We start from the raw sequence: 24235 nt of genomic DNA, 5'->3' as shown, positions 1-24235 counted from the left end.
CTCCTCAGTGTGCTATCTCATATGTCGACTTTCTGATTAGGGATGTGATTGTCTGGTTAGTACTTGACTCTGAGGTCCAGACCAGAGTGACGGCCTTGTCCACCCCTTCTTTAATTAAAGTTATCCAGACTGCTGAATCCTGTGAACTTAAGATGGTGGCAAGAGACATACTTTCCAACAGTTTTCAGGTGGTGAAGTGTGTGATAAACAGCCCCTGGTGCACTGTGCAGTTGACCTAGTGATGGTGTCTTCAGTTGAACCACTGTTTGAGTGGTGTATTGATGTGAGAGTGCTTCCAGCCTTGATCTGCGGTGAGCCCAGTGGGTACAAGTAGGTCATAGGGTTGTGGTCGCCACTCACAATGTTTTTCACGTTCTTGCCATCACCATCATTCCTCTTCTGTGTCCACTCAACAGGCAACTTGGTGTTCCTGCTGTGATTGTCATGTGGTACATAATAGGCATGAGTGCCTTGATGTAGATTTCACATGTGGGATATGCTGAAGAGTAGGCGATTTGGCATCAGTTTGTGACAGTCTGCAAGTTGTAGACTGGCCATTGGACTCAGAGGCTGCCTCTGACATACTGTATGGTGTTCTGAAGCTCTGCTTCCCTCTTGATTGATCCACATGTCTAATTCTGTTACCTGTTCTGGTGTTCAGCTTCCTGGATTTCTTTCTGACCACCAGTCATCTAGTATAGTTGCACTGTGCCAACATTAATCTTTTCACAGTATTTTCATGCTCTGTGCAGATTCAAAAGAAAAGGTGCTCAAAGAGTTGCTTTTATTTGTCTGAATAGTACAGTATGAATAAATGGTGGATGGAAAAAAAGGAGGAGATAACCAAACTTTTGATAGAGTATAATCTAAATAGAAATGGTTGTTATGCAGTGTTTATTTTACTTTATTGCTGAATAGTCAAGGAAGGAAAGTGTGGAATTGTTTTTGGATAATTCTTGCCTTGAGAAAACACATTTTTTTCTTTTTAGACAGATATTTTTTGTTGAAGTTACAGCATATTCAGTGGAATCTTGTCTTCTTTCTATCAGAAACTGGAAAGTCACTTTTTACTGTCTGTACACACAGAAATTCAGTTTTTTGCTAAAATAATCACAAATTTGAAACAGATTTTTTTAACACATACTGTGGTTTTTGGAACATTCTGTACAGTGTCATGTAGCTGTTATTCTTTTATAGCTTGTCATCTGCAACCATAGAGAACTTGATATAAGAAACTTATCAGTAAAAATTACACCTGGAATGTTAAAACTGTTGCAGTTTACATTATTTTACTCTATATGAAAGAATGTGTATCTGAGCGTGTGTGTGTGTGTGTGTGTGTGTGTGTGTGTGTGTGTGTGTGCTTCCCATTGCATGTGGTACTGAGCCAAATGTTTTTCAGAAGTCAGGAAATACTGCATCCACCATGACTTTCAAGTTGTCATGCTGGAGAAATGGAAGTTGATGTTTTCTAAATCCCTGCTGGTTGGCATCAAGGAGGTACTTGTGTTTGGTGCACCTCATTGGATTTAACTACAAATTTTACAACTGATGGATGTCTCTGATATTATATGGTAATTTTGTAGATCACTTCTGCCGCAATTTTTGTGTACAGGTTTGACCTGTGCTATATGAAAAGATTAACAACCTGCAAAATGAAATTCTTGAGATGAACAGGGGTTACACCAAATGAGATCAGAAAACAAATGAAAATTTGTCAAAGGAAGTTAAAATGGAACCCTTCACACTATTCAGAACTATCAGAGCAACTGGACAAAATATCTGCAGCAAATGAGATGAAAGAGGCCCCTAAAATCCATGCTACATTGCCACCAAAATGGTGTAAGTTTGCTTGGCTGACCACTGAAAAGATGGCACGAGAATTTCTCGGTGATACTATAAGGAAGGTGATGGTGATGATAATGATGATGCAAAAGAATTTTTCCATTATAATTTAACAAAACATTAAATGTGACAATTATAAGGCTGCAGATATTGCAGTCCAAATAGCTGTCCGATCAGCTAGGTTTAGGCTTTCCATGTTTTCCCTAAATGGCTCAAAGCAAATTCCAGGATTGTTCCTTTAAAATGGACTCTGTAGATTACCTTCTCCAACCTTCCTCAATTTGAACTTGTGCTCCACCTCTATAACCTCATCATTGATAGGAAGTTAAATTCTAATCTTCCTTCCTTCTTTCTTTTGTACTGTGTTTGATGTGTGCACTACCATTGCATAAAATAAGTAAAGGACAAGTAAATATAATAGAATAAAAATACAATGACAATGAAAACAGGCATATTATTTGGGAAATTCTAGGAAATACTTCAACAAACAGAAGAAATAACAACAAGAAAATATTAGAGACAGAATATGTTACGTAATTCTGTACATAGATATCAACACCTGATATTTTTGTAGGTTTCTTAAATAAATCATAAAACAGTATAAACAACAAATTGCAGTCAGTTAACAAATTTAGTTCCTGAATCTAAACAAAAATAACATTTTATTGTACAACTGTAACACATTTTTGCTTTTCATTTTGCCCTTTTCTCAGACATAGAAGATAAAGCAATTGGTACATAATATTTTATCCTAAACTTGTGAAGTGGGGAAAATGATATATGCCACTTATTTATGAATGACTTATTGTCAGTTTATTGGAGGCTGAGGTGAAATGTTCATCCAATATTTGCATTAACAGGTGTGGAAAACTGTTTAAGAAACCATGCTCAGATAGCATCCAGCGTACAGATTCTGTTGCATTCTACTTTGCTTCCTAATTTAACATTAGGCTTAATATATGGATCATATGGTGAAATAAAATCTATTTATAAAGCAGCATATACAGCTCTTTTGTGTTCTTTACGTTTCAGATACGGGAGGTACGACATGACAATATCATACCGTTTATTGGTGCCTCTGTTGATCATGGAAACTTGTGTGTATTAACAGCGTATTGTGCTCGTGGAAGCTTGGAAGATGTTCTAGCAAATGAAGACTTACATCTGGACAACATGTTTGTATCTTCTCTTGTGTCTGATATTGTAAAGGTGAGGTTTTCTTTTTAATTGATGTAGATTTCCAAATAACTTTATAAAGCAACTGTAGCAGTTTTATGATTATTCCAAATAAGATAAAAGATGGCATTTGGCAAATAGGTTGATAGTAGCATGTAGCACTACTTATCACTAATTGTTCATGCACCACGTTTATGTACACATACTGTTGTGCACTTGAAAATTTCCGTGTTTCTACAGTAATAACGATTAATAATAGAGGACACGCTTCCTCATTTTTCAGTAATTGATATATCTGGAAGATAATCAACATATGTCATGTATATTATTCGGTCTGAATCCTGTTGAGGGATGAAATTTTCACTTCCATTATTTGGTCAGCAAGGTGTAGAGAGGTGGCGGCATAGAGTTCCTGATCACCAGTCCTAGATTAAATTCCAAACTCCTTTTCAGTGCCTCATAACGTGATAGTACATGACACTGTTGATGGTGATCCATCCACCAGATGGCCCCTTGGGTGCTATTCAAGAGAAGTAGATTATGTGGTGGTACCAGGTTTCATCCACTTCCTTCTCTCATCATCATCTTCCAACACAAACATAACTATACATCCATCCATTGCACTCACCTTCACCAAAAAAATAAAAGTACAACACTGCTTGCACATATCCACAAGTATAGGGGTCAATAAGCAAGAAGAACGACCACAGTTTCCAATCGGCAGCTGAACCTACTCCTTGTGATATCCAAGCCAGAAACAGCACATGAGATTTACATTTATCAAAAACAACTATCATTTTTACTCATTTCTAAATGTCATATTGTTAATACATTAAATTTAATTTAAGCATTCTTTCTTCTTTGGCAGTAAGCATTATGAAGCACAAAAGTCCTTATGCACAAAATTCTTTTTATCCATCAACTCATATGGCTCAATCTTCTTTTGAAATATTACTGCCTCAGACTAAGTGTTGAAGGCTTCTCTCCCCAAAACATTCCACTCTAATTGGTCTTATTAGGAACAAATTGTCCACTGGCTTATTACAGTTTAAAACATTATTCCACATTCTGCATATTTTTAATATCAGCTGATGAATCTGGAAAAGTTTTTGAGTCCTGTTTTACAGCAATAGCACTGCAACTGTGTTCAAAATTTCTCTGGACCAAACTGGTTAATCTTCTTCGTACAAGGTGTAATTGGGTAGGATTCCCACATAGAACTGCAGGATTCCAAGATGAGCCTCACTGAAGAACATTAGGCCTCTTGCTTCAAAATCCTCATTACTTGGAAGATAACCCTGCAAGCACTGCAGACTACACCTCTCACATGGAGACTATAGTGGACTTTGCCATTAAGTGTCAACCCAAAATACACTCCTGGAAATTGAAATAAGAACACCGTGAATTCATTGTCCCAGGAAGGGGAAACTTCATTGACACATTCCTGGGGTCAGATACATCACATGATCACACTGACAGAACCACAGGCACATAGACACAGGCAACAGAGCATGCACCATGTCGGCACTAGTAGATTTCGCAGCAATGCAGGCTGCTATTCTCCCATGGAGACGATCGTAGAGGTGCTGGATGTAGTCCTGTGGAATGGCTTGCCATGCCATTTCCACCTGGTGCCTCAGTTGGACCAGCGTTCGTGCTGGACGTGCAGACCGCGTGAGACGACGCTTCATCCAGTCCCAAACATGCTCAATGGGGGACAGATCCGGAGATCTTGCTGGCCAAGGTAGTTGACTTACACCTTCTAGAGCACGTTGGGTGGCACGGGATACATGCGGACGTGCATTGTCCTGTTGGAACAGCAAGTTCCCTTGCCGGTCTAGGAATGGTAGAACGATGGGTTCGATGACGGTTTGGATGTACCGTGCACTATTCAGTGTCCCCTCGACGATCACCAGTGGTGTACGGCCAGTGTAGGAGATCGCTCCCCACACCATGATGCCGGGTGTTGGCCCTGTGTGCCTCGGTCGTATGCAGTCCTGATTGTGGCGCTCACCTGCACGGCGCCAAACACGCATACGACCATCATTGGCACCAAGGCAGAAGCGACTCTCATCGCTGAAGACGACACGTCTCCATTCGTCCCTCTATTCACACCTGTCGCGACACCACTGGAGGCGGGCTGCACGATGTTGGGGCGTGAGCGGAAGACGGCCTAACGGCGTGCGGGACCGTAGCCCAGCTTCATGGAGACGGTTGCGAATGGTCCTCGCCGATACCCCAGGAGCAACAGTGTCCCTAATTTGCTGGGAAGTGGCGGTGCGGTCCCCTACGGCACTGCGTAGGACCCTACGGTCTTGGCGTGCATCCGTGCGTCGCTGCGGTCCGGTCCCAGGTCGACGGGCACGTGCACCTTCTGCCGACCACTGGCGACAACATCGATGTACTGTGGAGACCTCACGCCCCACGTGTTGAGCAATTCGGCGGTACGTCCATCCGGCCTCCCGCATGCCCACTATACGCCCTCGCTCAAAGTCCGTCAACTGCACATATGGTTCATGTCCACGCTGTCGCGGCATGCTACCAGTGTTAAAGACTGCGATGGAGCTCCGTATGCCACGGCAAACTGGCTGACACTGACGGCGGCGGTGCACAAATGCTGCGCAGCTAGCGCCATTCGACGGCCAACACCGCGGTTCCTGGTGTGTCCGCTGTGCCGTGCGTGTGATCATTGCTCGTACAGCCCTCTCGCAGTGTCCGGAGCAAGTATGGTGGGTCTGACACACCGGTGTCAATGTGTTCTTTTTTCCATTTCCAGGAGTGTACTTAGAAGTAGGTAACTTGGAAAGTATCTCTCCCTCTAAATTAAACTCTGATGTTGTCTTGAACCTCCTGGAGAATTAGCTAAACCACTGGCTCTTGCTTGCATTTGTGGTCTTGTTTACTGCTTCTCTGCCAAAGCAAGAACATCTTAAAGAGTTTCTCAGTCTCCTGATTGCCTTATTCTGTGATAATCCATTAGATCATCTGCAAATGTCCTGATGTTGTAATGGATACAGATCCTCTGTTGTTTATTATAAATAATAATGGCACTACTCTGTGGCATCTCTGAAAATATGTCTCCTTTCTGTGAGATTTCTTTTTCTACCCTTACACTTTGAGTTCCACCTCTATTTACCCAAGCAACCACTCTATCTTCAAGTCCAGCAGCGTATAATTTTTGCTGTAAGAGCCCAATGCCTTTCAAAGGACTATAGTGATGGAATCTAGTTCCCCTCCCCACCTGTCATCAAATGTGTCCACCACATCCTGAGCACAGCCAAGAGGCCACTCTGGACATCCTTAAGCCATTGTGCTCAGTTGCATATCATCTAGATGGATTTGGCTTGTAGCTTTGACACTATTTTCTTATCAGACTTGTTAGACTGACATAATTTCCAACAGAAATCACAGAGACTGATTACCAGTCTTCCAGCACCTCCAAGCCAGAACAATTTTTCTGCGTGGAAAAGATTTGCAGAGTCAGCTGGATCAACAGATGCAGTGTCAGGTTCACATGTCTTCATTATCCTGTTGCTCATAAGCATGTCTGTTGTTTCTTTAATTTGTATCTGGCAATTGCTGGATGTGGTTTCTGCTATATGTTTACTTATTTCCTCCACCATTGTCAGGTTTATGCATCAGGAGTGTACCCACACCCACAGTCTTCCAAAATAGGTGGCTCAAGAAGCCCTTTTTTATGGTCAGATGTTACTGCTTTGCCTTCTCCTGCCTAGAGATGGAATGGTTTTACTCCCTGTTTGTCTATACTACTATATGACTTGATCTTTTTTAGAAGGGAATAAGTCAAGAAACATAAATTGATGGGAGACTGAAGCAGACTATCTGAAAGTATATGATTATGAATGTAACTGTTAGTTTTAATGAAGATTTATCTGCTTTTACAGGAACTTCTTAGTATACATAGTACCTAATAGTAGTTGTTAGAGTTTCAAAAATGGAAAAATCCAGCCTTTTAAAAAAGATTGGCTTAAGGACATGGAGAAACATAATGGAAGACAGATAATTAACAGTATTACAACATTCTATTACACTGTAAGTCATTCAGAACCACACACAAAGAAGAAAATTTTAATTAAAGTGCAAAATATTGCAGTAGCTTACAAAGAACACACAGTTAAATTGAAGTTGATTATTTTTCAATCACTGTTTGCAGCATTGATATCTGTTCCCTAGTTAAAACATTCCTCATAGAATGCCCTATGTTCATGTGGAATATACTACTTTATCTTCTTCTTCAAGTCTTGCATTTTTTTTTTTTTCCACTGCAATTGGAACTGTTCTTGAAGGATATGCCAGTGCCAATGGTGGAGAAACAGATGCTTTCTCAGATGCCATGAAGAATGTTTGGTTTATTAATCCATTTATGTTACTAGCTTCTTTGATATATCCATATCTAGTGTGCGAGTAAGCAAGGTTGAACAGAGTGCTGATCACAAAATTAATTCTCTCACTTCTAAGCTTGATCCTTGTTTCTTCAGAAAATGTGGTTTTCTTCTAGTGTTTTGGCCAACAGTTCTTGAAGTCTAGAATTTGAGATGCTTGATTTTCTGTTGCTAAGAACTTGCGTACTTTGTCAGTACTTTGAATAATGTATTCTATAATGTTATGGATAGTGAAAATTCTGTCATATTGATGAAGCCGTTTTGAGATAATCCCAAAATTATCAGTTTTCCATTATGTTTCTCCATTTCCTTAAGCCAATTAATTTATAAAGGGCAGATTTTCCCAATTTTAAAACTCTGACAACTACTATTAGGTATTATATATAGTAAGAAGTTACCATAGAAACCTTCACTAAAACTAACAATGATAATGTTCATAATTATATACTTTCAGACAATCTCCTTATAAAATAGATTTCTTCAATCTCTGACATATTTACGTTTCTTGACTTGTAAGATTCTTTAAGTCATAGTAAGAATCTGCATAGAGACTTGTTTTTGTTCTGTCTGGCACAATTTTCACAGAATGACCTAAGCTTTGTGATGCTTTTTGGTGCAGACTTTAGAAAGTAAGGCTGAAAGGAGCAGACTTCACAATGGCGCTTTTTACAATTTCCTTCATGATAAACATAATATGAGCTACATCCTCTTTTTATATCATGAATGCAAAAAACATTCACTGAAAGTTTCCTTAAATAAAATAGTTCCCGTACTAGCACTTCCAGTAGACTGATGTTTTGCATATAATCAGATGATAAAGACAATCTCCTTCTTTGTTTCCACTGATGCTTCATATGTGAAAGCTGAATAAAATTTTATGCTTGTATGCTAATGTATCATCAATTTGGCAACTGCTGTTCATTTTTCTACATCATTGAGATATGGAGATCTAAGTTTTAATTTCACCTCTTCACAGATACAGCGTGTATCCACCTCTGGTTTTCCAAATCGATAACTGAAATTGTTTCTGTAGAAGCTCCAATAAAAGATGTAAGTTACTGTACTCTCCAGATTCTTCTTTAGGAACAATTTCCACATCATTTTGACATTAAGGTCTACACTAAGATAGTACATCTATTCAGCAGTGTAATGACTTTCTCATAAGGGGAACTACTGGATACGTTCACATATTGCCTCATGAACAGAAGATTCAAGGCTATGTATAACTCTCCTACCTCTCCTGTCTTCTGGGGTTTTCCTAGAGAGCTTAATCCATCTTATTCTTTGTACTTGTTCCTCACTAATGTCAGAAACTGGGAGGATAGCTTTCATGCATATCTCTTGATGCGATGCACCAACGAATATGTATACAAAAAACTAGTAGAATGCATCACTACAGGGTTATCATTTTTTCTTGATTGTCTCTGCTTGACCTCTTGAGAATCTGATAATCCTTGAAGAAATAGGTCTTGCTCATTCTTATTAGGAATACTGTAAAAGTTTGTAAAAATATCTAAGCAGTTTTCGTCTCCAGTTGATACCAAATATTTCTTCATACATGTGAAGAAAATAAATAAAATAAATTTCAGAATTATGAAAAGGATATTAATCACAGCTCAAATATCATCAGTAACAAAAATGTTACTGATGATATTGGAGGCTATGTTCATGATAACCAAACAGAATAAATTACGCTATTTATTTTCTTTTAACTTTCATGGCAACAATTTCAGTATAATAGATTGTGCTAAATAAAATGAAAGATAATGTTACTTGCAAGAGAGCTCTTTTTTTTTTTAATATAGCTTAAATAGGGTTCCCTCTTTTATTAACGTAGGCTTCACGCTTCAGTCAAGCTGCATTTATTTTGTTACTTTTGCAACTAGAAACATTTCTCCCTCTTTTTCTTTTTCTACTAACATCTCCAGTATCACTTACAATACTGCCATCATCTGGCACTTTTCAGCTAATAAGGCTATAAATAAACCAGAAATAATTAGAGTTCCTCCACAAATTAATGAACAATTGCTGTTAACTCATCAGCTGTTTCCATGGCCAGCTGTTCATTTTTAAAATGGCATACATCAGTGACAACTGCCCATTTAAAAATAAGTTTGAACTTTGTTTCCCTGTTACTATCCAAGCAATAGCATTACTGGCGCCCTTTTAAACACAAATGGTAGACCTACCTCTGTTACGATACAAAAACTTGGAGATGGTAAAAATGGAGACTTACACCTTTTTAAAAGAGTTGATTCATATAAAGACAAGTCATTGTTTAATGTTATTACCAAAAATCTCTAAAAGTGCTTGACCACTTTACTTCATAGTTTTATGCTGTACTGTAATAAATGTTCAGACAGACACAGACTACTTATTTTTAATATATATGGTATGTAAATATATATTTACTATATAAATGGGAAACACTGTATCAAAATGCTCAACAAGTCCTGGACCGACTGATTCAGATTTTTGCACGATACTCTAATACAATTCTTTTTAGTATATGTCATGTACAAGTATATATTTAAAACTATACTACTATACAAAAACAGGTCGATGTTTAATGTTGCTGCAAAAATTTTGGTTTACTTCAGCTTTTTGCCCTGTACTCTAATAAACGCTCAGACAGGCATAGGCTACAACACTTCAAGAAACATTCTTAGAAAAAAATCTCAAAAAGTTTTGGATCGGTTTATTTCTAATTTTTACATGATATTCAGGTAAACATTTGGACAGAAATATGATATTTTTTCTTTAGTCTGTATAATGTATAAATACATATACATATTATGTAATAGGAAAAAGCTTTTAGCAAAAATATCGAGAAGTGCTTGACCAAATCCCTTCAAATTTTTAAACGGTGTGTGAATAAGCATTTAAACAGACCTAGGATACTTTTTTTGTATGAAAGTGTACAGGTTTTCTGTTAAAACTGGCTGTGAGAAAGAAAATGCTGTGTTATGAAAATGTGCTGTTTTGTTTTTTTGTCACAGTTAGTTTTAACTACAATAGCAGGGCATTTAAACCATTAGACAAATTGTTTCTCCTATATATATTCTTTCACCTTGTTGTATACACAACCATGTGCTGTTATGATTTTTTAATCACAACAGAAAATATGAAAGTTCTATGCATGGCTTGTCTCTATATCATCAGAATACTGCTACAGAATCTGTATCATGCAAAACTTTGTAATCCCACCCATTTGCAGATCAAAACTGTGCAAAATACTGTCATTGAAGCTACTGTCCTCACAGATTCAGCAGCAGGAGAGATCTCTCAATCCCCGTACACCAATGGTCCCAATTGATTTACCCATTTATTTTAAGCAACTTCAATTCACAATGATGTTTCTGTTGGGTGTAACGATAAACAAGGCTCCAGGTCAGTATGAGGGGGGGGGAGACAGATGGCCAGAGTGGGAGGGAGGGGGGGAGGTGATGGACAAAGAGAGAGGGAAGGAGGAAATTACAGAGAGAGGAGGGAGGAGAAGATGGAGAGAGATGGAGGAGGAAATGGACAAAGGGGGGGGGGGGGGGCAGGGGGGGAGTGAGAGTGAGAAGGAGATAAGGACATATATCCAATTCACATACATACTCAGCAATTGTGATGCATTGCCGGTTTTGCTATTATCACTATAAAAACATCTTACATTTTTCCATATGCTACTATTCCTCGTACCGTGTCCATTTGTTGTAGTTGCATTACAGCCAAAGACCTTTTCCATATTTATCTTTTGTAGTCTTTGTTTTCAGCCCAGTTTTGACTTTATTGTGTTTTCTTCCTCATTATCTATTACAGTCTTTTGACATTTTGTTATAGTACATTGTTTTAGTCCAACTCTTACTTTTCTATTTCATACCAACTTCCCTTTTCCTCTTTTGATAAGTTCCCTAAATTTTCTCCAGTTATTGTCTTCTGTTACACCAGTTTGTACTGACATACCACAAATGTTATATGAGACCGTTTCCATTTATAATGATAAACTCTATTTTTAAAACACTATTCTTTTGTTGGAGAAAATGCCTCTACTCTGTTACTTTCTTTTGCAAATTTAAATTTTTGTACATCACTTTCTCAGACATCTAAATTTATAAATGTTTCTTGTTTTTACATGCAGGGATTGACCTACCTGCATGACAGTGAAATACTATCACATGGAAATTTAAAGTCAAGTAATTGCTTGGTTGATAGTCGATGGGTTCTTCAGATATCTGATTTTGGTCTACATGAATTTAAAGGCAAGTTTCTCTTTCATTTCTTTAGTGTTCCTTAAACAGAAATTGTAATCTGTCAGATTGTTCCTCAGATTGAAATAGATTACATTTCTTGATTTTTATAGTATTATTATGTTAGAATTTTACAGTAATTCTGCAACGTGTGAATTACTTTGAGTGTTCCAGTGTGTGGTACAAAACATAACCATACAGTGGTACACTCTGTTAATGATATTCATCATTTACTTGCTAACTTGTAGGAATTATGAAATACTTAACAACTACTTTTTTCATAAAAAATATTTTGCTGCAGAATCATTCTTTCCGCATTAGGAAATACAATAAAATTGGCTGAAGATTATACACCACCTGATAAAAAAAGTGAAGCACTTAGAAGAGGAGGAGGAAACATATTGAAACTTTGGAAGTTGAGAGAGTGTGCTGTTTTCAGTGCTTCAGTATTATTTTAGCATTACAAAATCAAGTCTGTTTCAGTGTCCATGTAGATCACAAATCGTATTTATTTATTCTACTAATCAGCTTCAGTCATACATGACCACCTTCAGACTACTAACCTCTTTGGTGACTATGGAGCTGGTAAATGTAGCCACTGTAAATATCAAAAGGTATCTGTCTAATAGGTGGCAGTTATTGAATGGTACCTTTCAGTACGTATAGAAGCTCCGTGTACTGGCTCCACATGTCACCAAAGAGTTAGCAGTCTGAAGATGGTCATGTTTGACTGAAACTGGTTACCAGAATAAGTAAATACTAGTTGCGATCTAGATTGGTGGTATTTATTATACTGCTGAAGAACATCACTGTCATCCCAATATGGTTAAAAAATAATTTTATAAAGAATTCGGCAAAGTGAGCCCACTTATCGGCAAGTATGCAATAATTCAATTGCGAAGGGCATCATACAGCTATTGTATCATCTCCTGAGGCAAGCTGGCCCACAGCTGTTCTATTTGGTCCTTGATATTCTGGCTTCTGACACTGGAACAGAATTGATTTTAGAGTTGGCCCTACACATGTTGTATCAGGGACTGATCTGTGGTTCTTGCTAGCAACATCACACTGACGATACAAAGATACATGTGACATGTGTGGATGAGAATTGTCCTTTTGAAAAATGACACTGCAATACTGTTGCATGAGAGGTAACACATGATGATGCAGGGTGTACGTGACATAACTTTCTACCATCAGAATGCTCCCAGTCACTGCCAGCTGTGACCAGAAGTCAAACCAAATGGCTTCCCACACCTTGACACCAGGAGTGACACTGCTGTGTCTCTCCAAAATGTTAGAAGAATGGAAATTCCCACCAGTTCACTGCCATACTCATGACAATGGTCACCTGTGGTAGTACAGAACCACGATTCATCTCTGAACACAATGCGATTTCATTCACCATCAGTCCATGCTTCCCAGTCACAACACCACTCCAGACACAGCTGTTTGTGTTGTGGTGTTAATGACAGTCTACATATGGGATGGTAATCTCTAGTCCTGCTGTTACTAGTTTTAAGCTAATGGTATGGGATGACAGTAATGCTGCAGGGTATCCATTACTTGTTCTCAGGTGGCAGACGCAGTTGTAAAGGGGTTACAATGTGGTTGGTGCACAGTTCGGTGATCCTCCCTTTTGATGGGCAGGCGTGGTGCACCAAAACTTTGACCATGAGTGTGCCTGTCTTCATGTTCCCTCTCAGTACAACATTGGGCCATTGTCACATCTGAATGCCCCACAAATCTGGCACTGCACAATTCAAACAGCTGACAAAATGAACATCCACATTGAGACCCCTTGCAAACTCAGTCAGGTACGGATAACACTGTATAACATGAGTACATTGTATATCTGTGTCCACACAGTGATCATTCAACATCTGGCACTGTTCATATCCCTTATACAACTAACCAGGTGTGGCAACAACAATAAACACTAACAGCACTAATAACTCTGGTGACTTCTACTTGTTTACTTTGACATCTAACCATTTTTGGTAAGCAGTGTCTTCCCAGTTGCTTAATGAATGATATGACGTGGCATGAAGTTAGAATTGTGTAATACTAATACCATACAAAACTGACGTACTGAAACGAAGTAAATAAATATGTTAAATTAAAGAAAACTGTAATAATGCACAAATTTGAAGTCTTGCTTAAGAAACATTTAACATTAGCCTAGATAATTACTAACAGTGACTGAAAGAAAGGGATTTCATAACACTAGAAATTTTATTATAAAATAAAAATTTATTTCCATATTCTAGATGTAATCAAAAAACTGTCTGCTGCCTGCTGGTACCTTTTACAAAGGAATGGGAATTCATATAATGGGTGTAATGGTTGGCCTTTATTTGCTTGTGTATCTACCTTACAGTAGGACCCAAATTAATGCTACCACATTCTCATGCATTTCTTTATGCAGGAAAATAGTTGGTACCTCTGTGGTGCACTGCCAAATTTGTGCTGATGTTTCATTATTAGTCATTTTACCTGATTAATTAAACGTAAAATACTTACGTGTACCCCAGGGGAAATACTGCAGCCATCATCCAGTGTAATAACTTTATGTAATAATGAAGCCAAAGTCTGTGACCCAGCATTCAGTGTAATAACCTTATGTATTAAGGCAGCCAGAGTCTGTGACTACAATTTTCAACTTACTGAAGTAACATGAAACTGACACATACAAAGCCATGCACTTAAATTTCGATTATTAATTTTTTTCCTAATGAACTAAATCTTATATTTGGAATTTAGTCTCTCAGCAATTATAGCATACCAGTAATATGTCTGTTGGTTTCTAACTATAAATAAACCAGCACTTACTCAAACAAGATATGAAAAACACAAGAAAGTAATATTTGCCATTAAAAGTTGAAACCATCGTAACTTATTGCATATACTTATGTTTTGAGGACAACACAATGCTTGTCACTTTGTTACTGCTGCTGCTGCCACTACTATTACTACTCCTACTATTACTACTAACACTATTGAGCCATTGTCTCTTGTTCATTATGTAGCTGGCCAAGATGAACCAGACTTTGAGGCCAAGGAGCTGCGACGTAGCCTCTGGAGGGCACCCGAGCTGCTGCGTTGTGAACATTTTCCTCCAAGAGGGACACAGAAGGGTGATATCTATTCATTTGGCATTGTCCTATATGAAATTGTAGGCCGGTCTGGACCATGGGGCCACACAACTCTGACAAACGCAGGTTGGTTCAGATTAGTGACAAATATCCTCTGGTTTCAAGCAAAATGTAAAAGTATAAATGAAGAAATGAAACTATTGGGCAATGATAGGAGCTGCTCTTATCTATGGCAGGATGTCCCAAAAACACTGAAAAGCTTTAGGTACATGTTTCTTACTACAAAACAAGAAAAAAAGTATAGCAAATATGGGCTGTAAAATGTGAATCTTAGGAACTATGAGCACTTACTTATTTTTGATATTATAAACAGATCTCTTCTACTGCAAGGACTTCGCTTTCCATGTTTTTGGAGGAGGTGGTATGGGCCAAATGAAAGAAAAAATGCCTGCTAATCATGGAGTTCACATTGCATACTTCAAGAGTTATGAAAACTTGTTTATCTTTGCTAATGCAAAATACATCTCTTCTATTGGACAAGTGCTCTTACCTCTTGCTGTATGCATTTTAGAGCTCATGTCTGCAAGACATTTTTTTCTTCTTTTGATCCATTCTACCACCTCCCAAAATAGAAAATTATACAGCTTGAAGTAGAAGAGATGTGTTTCATAGTATCGAAGATGAACAAGTGTTTATAGCTCCTAAGATATGCATTTTAGAGTCCATGTTTACTAGACATTTCTTTCTTGTTTTTGTTGTAAGAAACCTGAAACCTGTTTTTTTTAAAAAAAATTCTGCTATATGGGTCCACAGATCCCAAGAGAAATTACTCTGATGAATGTAGAATTAGTCAAAAAATAATTTTAAACATTTAAAAGTTGATTGTTCAGTACACTGAGGTGCATATAATAATTATAAGGATATATGTAGTCATGCATCATCAGAGAGAAATACACGGGTGTATTATGAGGAACTGTAGCTCATATCTATAATAATAATTTACCAAGTTTTGAAAATATAATGTAACTGTAGGGAGAGAAGGAAACGTAGTAGGTGAATATGGATTGGGGGGGAAGAAATGAAAGAGGAAGCCGCCTTGTAGAATTTTGTACAGAGCATAAGTTAATCATAGCTAACACTTGGTTCAAGAATCATAAAAGAAGGTTGTATACATGGAAGAAGCCTGGAGATACTGACAGGTTTCAGATAGATTATATAATGGTAAGACAGATATTTAGGAACCAGGTTTTAAATTGCAGGACATTTCCAGCGGCAGATGTGGACTCTGACCACAATCTATTGGTTATGAACTGTAGATTAAAACTGAAGAAACTGCAAAAAGGTGGGAATTTAAGGAGATGGGACCTGGATAAACTGACTAAACCAGAGGTTGTACAGGGTTTCAGGGAGAGCATAAGGGAACAATTGACAGGAACGGGGAAGGAAATACAGTAGAAGAAGAATGGGTAGCTTTGAGGGATGAAATAGTGAAGGCACCAGATGATCAAATAGGTAAAAAGACATGGGCTAGTAGAAACCCTTGGGTAACAGAAGAAATATTGAATTTGACTGATGAAAGGAGAAAATATAAAAATGCAGTAAATGAAGCAGGCAAAAAGGAATACAAACGTCTCAAAAATGAGATCGACAGGAAGTGCAAAATGGCTAAGCAGGTATGGCTAGAGGACAAATGTAAGGATGTAGAGGCTTATCTCACTAGGGGTAAGATAGATACTGCCTACAGGAAAATTAAAGAGACCTTTGGAGAAAAGAGAACCACTTGTATGAATATCAAGAGCTCAGATGGAAACCCAGTTCTAAGCAATGAAGGGAAAGCAGAAAGGTGGAAGGAGTATATAGAGGGACTATACAAAGGCGATGTACTTGAGGGCAATGTTATAGAAAGGGAAGATTATGTAGATGAAGATGAAATGGGAGATATGATACTGCGTGAAGAGTTTGACAGAGCACTGAAAGACCTGAGTCGAAACAAGGCCCCAGGAGTAGACAACATTCCATTAGAACTACTGATGGCCTTGGGAGAGTCAGTCCTGACGAAACTCTGCCATCTGGTGAGCAAAATGTATGAGACAGGCGAAATACCCTCAGACTTCAAGAAGAATATAATAATTCCAATCCTAAAGAAAGCAGGTGTTGACAGATGTGAAAATTACCGAACTATCAGTTTAATAAGTCACGGGTGCAAAATACTAACGCGAATTCTTTACAGACAAATGGAAAAACTGGTAGAAGCCAACCTCGGGGAAGATTTGGATTCCGTAGAAATATTGGAACACGTGAGGCAATACTGACCCTATGACTTATCTTAGAAGCTAGACTAACAAAAGGCAAACCTACGTTTCTAGCATTTGTAGACTTGGAGAAAGCTTTTGACAGTGTTGACTGGAATACTCTCTTTCAAATTCTAAAGCTGGCAGGGGTAAAATACAGGGAGCGAATGACTACTTACAATTTGTACAGAAACCAGATGGCAGTTATAAGAGCCGAGGGACATGAAAGGGAAGCAGTGGTTGGGAAGGGAGTGAGACAGGGTTGTAGCCTCTCCCTGATGCTATTCAATCTGTATATTGAGCAAGCAGTAAAGGAAACAAAAGAAAAGTTCAGAGTAAGTATTAAAATTCATGGAGAAGAAATAAAAACTTTGAAGTTCGCTGATGACATTGTAATTCTGTCAGAGACAGCAAAGGACTTGGAAGAGCAGTTGAACGGAATGGACAGTATCTTGAAGGAAGGATATAAGATGAACATAAACAAAAGCAAAACGAGGATAATGGAATGTAGTCAAATTAAGTCGGGTGATGCTGAGGGAATTAGATTAGGAAATGAGACACTTAAAGCAGTAAAGGAGTTTTGCTGTTTGGGGAGCAAAATAACTGATGATGGTCGAAGTAAGGAGGATATAAAATGTAGACTGTCAATGGCAAGGAAAGTGTTTCTGAAGAAGAGAAATTTGTTAACATCGAGTATAGATTTAAGTGTCAGGAAGTCGTTTCTGAAAGTATTCGTATGGAGTGTAGCCATGTAGGGAAGTGAAACATGGACAATAAACAGTGTGGACAAGAAGAGAATAGAAGCTTTCGAAATGTGGTGCTACAGAAGAATGTTGAAGATTAGATGGGTAGATCACATAACTAATGAGGAGGTATTGAATAAGATTGGGGAGAATAGGAGTTTGTGGCACAACTTGACTATAAGAAGGGATCGGTTGGTGGGACATGTTCTGAAGCATCAAGGGATCACCAATTTAGTACTGGAGGGCAGCATGGAGGGTAAAAATTGCAAAGGGAGACCAAGAGATGAATACATTAAGTAGAGTCAGAAGGATGTAGGCTGCAGTACGTACTTGGAGATGAAGAAGCTTGCACAGGATAGAGTAGCATGGAGAGCTGCATCAAACCAGTCTCAGGACTGAAGACCACAACAAGAACAATGTAATTGTGTGGGAAAAAAGCTACTGCCACCACTTGATGAGTATTTTTTATCTGTCCAGTGGCATTTTATTACCAAGCATTAGGTAGATATGTACCTAGCAAAACAGTTTATGATGGGAAGAGCCCTCCATGGTAAACAGTGTGATATTCCTTATCTTTTCTCTGGTTCGAGGCTGTTGTTTTCCTACACCTATAAATTTCTGCTTCTGAAACACATTTTTGTTTCAAACTTGGCAGTGCTGATCTATTGGACCTTATTTTGTTGCTATCTTGAGTAGTTCTGGAATCAAGATTCTTCACCATAATATGGAACTTTCATAAATTAATACAAAAAGTTTCTTCTATAAAAATCTCCATATATTGTTCTGTAAACATACAATAACTTCCTCTATCAAGATTTTACAACATGGGAACATCACATATACCATCTTCTCCAGTTTTCACATAAGAGTGACATGAATGAATATTGCACAAGCTTCTTCTACTTCTGTATGGATCTCTCACAGTATTGTTGCACTATAAGTATTTATTCGGGACTTGTTGCACTACTCCACTCTGAGACAATGATACACAGAGTGTGCACAAGTACCCATGCACGTATTTTCATATTGTGTAATTGCTCCAGTCATCATGCCATCCTGAAGACACACAACATCCTTCAGCACACTCTTTACTGGCAGCAGTACATAGCAAAACCATGAACTGTTGGTGCTCTCATAAATATTAAATTGCTATATCTCTTTATAGTTCATGAACGTTGTTTGTCAGCAAGGTATATGTAAGGTTACACACTGCTCTGTCAGGGTGATATATGATACCACAGCAGTCAATGTAAATAAATAGAGACTGCAGCAGAATAGATGTAAAAGATAGCACAGGGCTGTAGGTGGAGAAATTACGAATGAAATGTGTTTGGCTTTTAAGAAGGCAAGGCATGAAGCATTGAAGGGCTACCATAACAGAATGTGATTGAAAAGAATCTCACAGGAACCAAGGAAACTCTGGTCTTGTGGAAAGTTTGTCAGTGGCACTAAAGTTAGTACCCAGACACTCATGGGTGATACAGGATCTGAAATTTAGTGTAGCAAAGCAAGTGGAGAAACACTGCACTCCATTTTCAAATGTACCTTTACATAGAGAAATGCAGTAGCACTGCCCCAATTTTATTTTTATACCATTGCAAAGATGAGTGAAATAGCTACTATAGCATTTACAAAATAGCTGAAATGTTTATAATTGAATGCTTCCAGGTCATGATGCAATGCCTGTCTGATTCTTTTCAGAATTTGTGTCTGCATTATCCACTCTCTTAACTGTAATAACTTATCCATAAAAAACCCATGCACAGTAGTTAGAAGAAAGCACAGGTTTTACCCATCTGCAAGAAGGACAGCAGAATTGATTCACGAGCTATCATTATATCAATCTGTTGTAGAATCTTAGAATATGTTTTGAACTAAAATGTAATGAGATGCTTTGAATTGAATATGCTCTACCGTTCCAAGCACCAAACATTGAAAACATAAGTCATATGAAAATCGTCTAGTGCTATTCTCTGATACATCCCTAAAGCTGTGGATCCAGGCAGGCAGGTAGATACAGTATTTCTTAGGTTCAGAAAGAATTTTGACTCAGTAGTACACCTATATTTATTACCAAAAGTACAATTATATGGAATATCAAATTGAAATTGTGATTGACTTAATGCTTTCTTGTAGGAAGATGACCTGCAGAGTGTAAGTATAGAAAGACATAGTGTATAGGTATAGAAGGATGCAGCATGTGATGTTGGATTGAGAGTCATTGACAGTTGTAGAAGCGACTTCTGGTGTGGCCCAGGGAAATTTGCTGTGATCCTAGTTGTTCAAGATGTATGTTAATGATATGGTAGACAATATTAATAGCAATTTCATATTTTTGCAGATGATAAAGTTATGTATAGTTTAGCATTGTCTGAAATCTTGAAAGATTTTGATGTGGTCCAGAAATTGGCAACTTGCTTTAGGACTTGAAAAATATGAAATTGTGCACGTGACATAAATGTAGAAACATGATATCCTGCGACTATCCTGTCAATTAGCCCAACTGGAATCAGTCATATCACAAAAATAAAGATAGGGTAAGGAAAGTCAAATCTATGTTTGTAGCATTTACAGACTTTTTTAGGGATGTAAATTAGAATGATCGTATAGCCTCAATCATAAGAAAAGCAGGTGAAGGACTTTGGTTCATTGGCAAATTACTGGGAAAATGAAAGCATTCTGCAAAGTAAATTGCTTACAAAATGCTTGTATGATCCTGTCCTATAATACTGCTGTGTATGCAGGACCCATATCAAATTGGACTAATAGAGGAGATTGAATGTATATAAAGAAGGGCAGCACAAACAACTCAGTTTTGTTTGCCCCATGGGAGATCACACAGAGATGGCGAAAAACCTGAACTGCCAGAAATTTCATAGTAAAATGCCAGCTACCTCACAGAAGTCAGTTTACATGTTTCCAGAGTCAGCTTTAACTGGTGGATCTAGGAATGTCTTCAGCCCCATTGATGTCATTCCTGTAGTGACTGTAAGGAAAGTTAAGGCTATTTATAGCACAAAAAAGGTCTTTAAGCAGTAATTCTACCTGCTGATGAGAAGTAAAAGTTGATAGACGTTATGGCTACTCTCTATTTGAATAAGATGTATATAAGACAGGATAGGGATAAGAAAGTGTAGGATGAATGCAGATCTGCAGGCATTAACTATGAATGTGTCATCAATAAAGTATAAGAAATAAGTTCCCAAGTAATACCACAATGAAATAGTTGGTTGAAGCATAATGCAGCTAGAGGGACACAATGTGATCACAACAAATAACTTTCAGAAAAACAGAAAAGAGGATAGTGGAAAGAACAACTCGTAGATATAAACCAAAAAATTGACCCAAGACCCAGAGATCAAGATAAAGTCAGAAAGGAGATTGAAATGAGCAGCTACTTTTGAAGATTGTTTTCTATACAGTGACAGTTAAATAAATGTACTGGTAATAAAAAAGTTCCAGTTACCTTACAACAGTAGCTTGTACACCAACTAATCTATAATTTTAGAGAAAATGTGACTCTGTTTCTAATATTTTCAATTTTAGGTCTTCTGCTATTTGTTAAGTAGAAGTTTTTTGCTGCCTTTATTTGAGTATTGATGATTTTGCTTTTTGATTTCTACGAGAAAAGTATAATATAGTACAGTTTTCTGAAAGTTCAAATAAGCATTTGGGTATTATAGAATACACATTTTGTAATATTAAAACTCACTTATGACTAACTCTTGTATAACTATTAGAAACTGTGCATCAGAAGAAATATCCACAGAATTTATTTTAATGCTGGCGTGTAATTGATGACTGTTGATTTTCAAATATATCAAGAGCTCAGATGGAAACTCAGTCCTAAGAAAAGAAGGGAAAGCTGAAAAGGTGGAAGGAGTATGTGGCGTAGAGCGCCATAAAAATCGATATTTGTTCTGTGCGTAAGTGTGCTATCTTTGAGGAGAGGGCTTTGGAGAGCATGTTGGACGCTAACGGCAGTTAGCCTCCGGACTTGTATCTGTGTAGACGCTAAGTGTGAATAAATCTGTATATGAGAGAATTCTAGTTGTTTACCTACAACTATACCATATCCCTTCACTGGTCATCCCGTTTTTGTGTAATACGCGTCCGAGTTACCGCCTGAAGGTTATTTACGCGCCTACCGCGTCGGGTTTCTCCGCGATCCCAAGGGCCTTTGTTCAGCTCCAGAAAATGGCCTTTCAGCATTCACCGCCACCCGGGTTCCAGCAACATCTCTCCAGCACTCCTGCCGTTGCAGTGGACATGCCGCAAGAATCTTCGGAATCCTTCAGCCAGAACATGCAGTGGAATTCATCGAGTGCCACCAGTTTCTTCCAAACGCCAACGGTCGTGGACTCTGGCTTTGTTAGCCAGGACCTTCCCACGTGTTCTCCACAGAGTGTTGGTTGGAACATTTCTACTCCCGTGTCGAACACACAATTCAATACAGTTCGTGGTGTTGAGCGAGGTTTTGCTAATTTGGAAAATCCAGTAGTAAATTCAAACTCGAATCAGTTCCCGCCACGTGTGTATCCTTCCGCGCCGGCTAGTCAACAGGTGTTCAATGCTCGCCAAACAGCAAATATCACACCGAGTGTGCATCCTAGTGGACGTGTGTGGGATCCTTGTGTTGCTTCTAATCAGGTCAACAATTCTGTGCTGGATAGTAATTACTCCGACATCTACAACCAGCCCCACCACTCACGGTCGAGTGAATACTGTGTGCATAACGGACATTCACCGGCGTACTTAAGCACTTGTGGCTTCTCTCTGAGCTACCACGTCAATGAGAATGCACATTTTGACTACGATCCTCACACCGTTCGAGCGTCCGTCGCTTCTCAGCCGCCCCCCCGGCATCAAGTGAATTTCGCGATTCCCGCATTACGGGACGCCAATAATCCAGACTCACAATCTTCTGCATGCTCTAATTCCATCCGAAGTAATAGGCGCACCTCCGCAGTGACTGCATTGCCGAATCTGCCGAAATTACCAGACTTCAAACCCGCTCACCCGGAGTTCTGGTTTAACCTGGTTGAGCAAACATTCAATGTCTGTGCTTTGGACGACGACGCACGCTTCGCCTGCCTCATGAACCATCTTCACGACTGCGTCGATTTAATTTATGATCTGGTCAAACCCCCCCCCCCCCTAGCAGGGAAGTATGCTGTGGCGAAACAAACGATACTGGAGCGCGTCTCTAAAACCAGGAGAGAAAGTGTGCGACAGCTCATCTACGAAGAGCGTCTCGGCGACAGGTCTCCGTCCCAGCTGTGGTGGTGCATCCGTCTTCTTGTCGATGAGCAAGTTATGCCTGATGACACGCTCGCAGAAATCTGGACTGAAAAGCTGCCTTTGCCTGTCCAGACTGCAATCTCTGCGTATGAAGATAGGCCAGTAAATGAACGTTTACGCGCTGCCGACAGAGCATACTCCGCCAGGCAACGTGAGCTCCGTGGACTGCATTCTGGACGTGACCGCACTAAGACGCTTTCTGATGCCACGCCCTTGTCTGGTACTGCTGATAACAAGTTTTTTAAACTAGCCGCCCTGCCTGCACCTTCAACTCCTCGCAACGACAGTGCATCGGCCTCTGTGGAAGACTCTGGGGCACATACTCCGTCACCTAGCAACTACCCACAAGGGCACAGGCCCGCCCAACCTTACTGTTTCTTCCACGCGAGATTCGGGGAGCAAGCTCGCAAATGTCAGTCACCGTGTTCTTACCCAAACTCCAACTGCAGGTAGGCTATGGTGCCACCTCCTGCGATGTAAACAACGGGTACCATCCCACGTTGCACTCCGTTTCGGACAATAACAGTAAGTGTGGTCGAGTCTATGTTCGCGATTTATGATCAGATGTATGTTTTCTGGTAGACACTGGCGCAGACGTCTCTTTGCTGCCGGTTCGCCTAGCAACCAATAAAGTGCAACCACACAAAACAGTACTTCGTGCAGTGAACTTGTCTATCCTACAGTGTTCGGGTTCCACTTTGTATACAGTGAAACTTTCGCCCGAGTGCAAGCTGGAGTGGACGTTTCTAGTGTCAACAATTGAAGAACCTATTCTCGAAATTGATTTCCTCAAGCACTATCAGTTGTCACTAGATTTTGTGCAAAATACTGTGTTTTACCCCTCCCTTAACAAACATATTCCTTTCGCTTCGCCGAGTGACAGTTCGGCTAACACCAAACATGTGTGCTGTGCTAAGAAGTGTGTAAACCTATCCTTGGAGCTGCAATCTTGGACAAACAAGTGGCTAGTGGAGTGCGTCAAGTCTTCTAAGTTGCGGATGGAACGTATGGAAATGCTGCTGCATCTCCGCGACATACACCACGAGTTGGCCTCCACACAACAACGCCTCGCAGCACTACAAGCAGACGACTCATCGGCTACAGACAAGGTCAGTCCGTGCCAATCTGGTGTTCCCGTGCCCGCGC

General features: G+C 39.1%; 1 protein-coding gene across 1 annotated transcript in view; it reads left to right on the top strand.

Moving 5' to 3' along the window:
* The window catches only part of LOC124775383 (guanylate cyclase 32E), a 509109-nt gene that overhangs the window by 262241 nt on the left and 222633 nt on the right, over positions 1-24235 (top strand). The window contains exons 12-14 of the mRNA XM_047250218.1: positions 2878-3054; positions 11551-11671; positions 14689-14880. Coding sequence (XP_047106174.1) covers positions 2878-3054; positions 11551-11671; positions 14689-14880 — 490 coding nt within the window. The remainder of the gene's footprint in view (positions 1-2877; positions 3055-11550; positions 11672-14688; positions 14881-24235) is intronic.

This window comes from Schistocerca piceifrons, chromosome 2, assembly GCF_021461385.2.
Source record: "Schistocerca piceifrons isolate TAMUIC-IGC-003096 chromosome 2, iqSchPice1.1, whole genome shotgun sequence".
NCBI classification, from domain to species: Eukaryota; Metazoa; Arthropoda; class Insecta; order Orthoptera; family Acrididae; genus Schistocerca; species Schistocerca piceifrons.
Note: the sequence above shows the minus strand (reverse complement) of the source record. Positions and strands in the feature narration are given on the sequence as shown.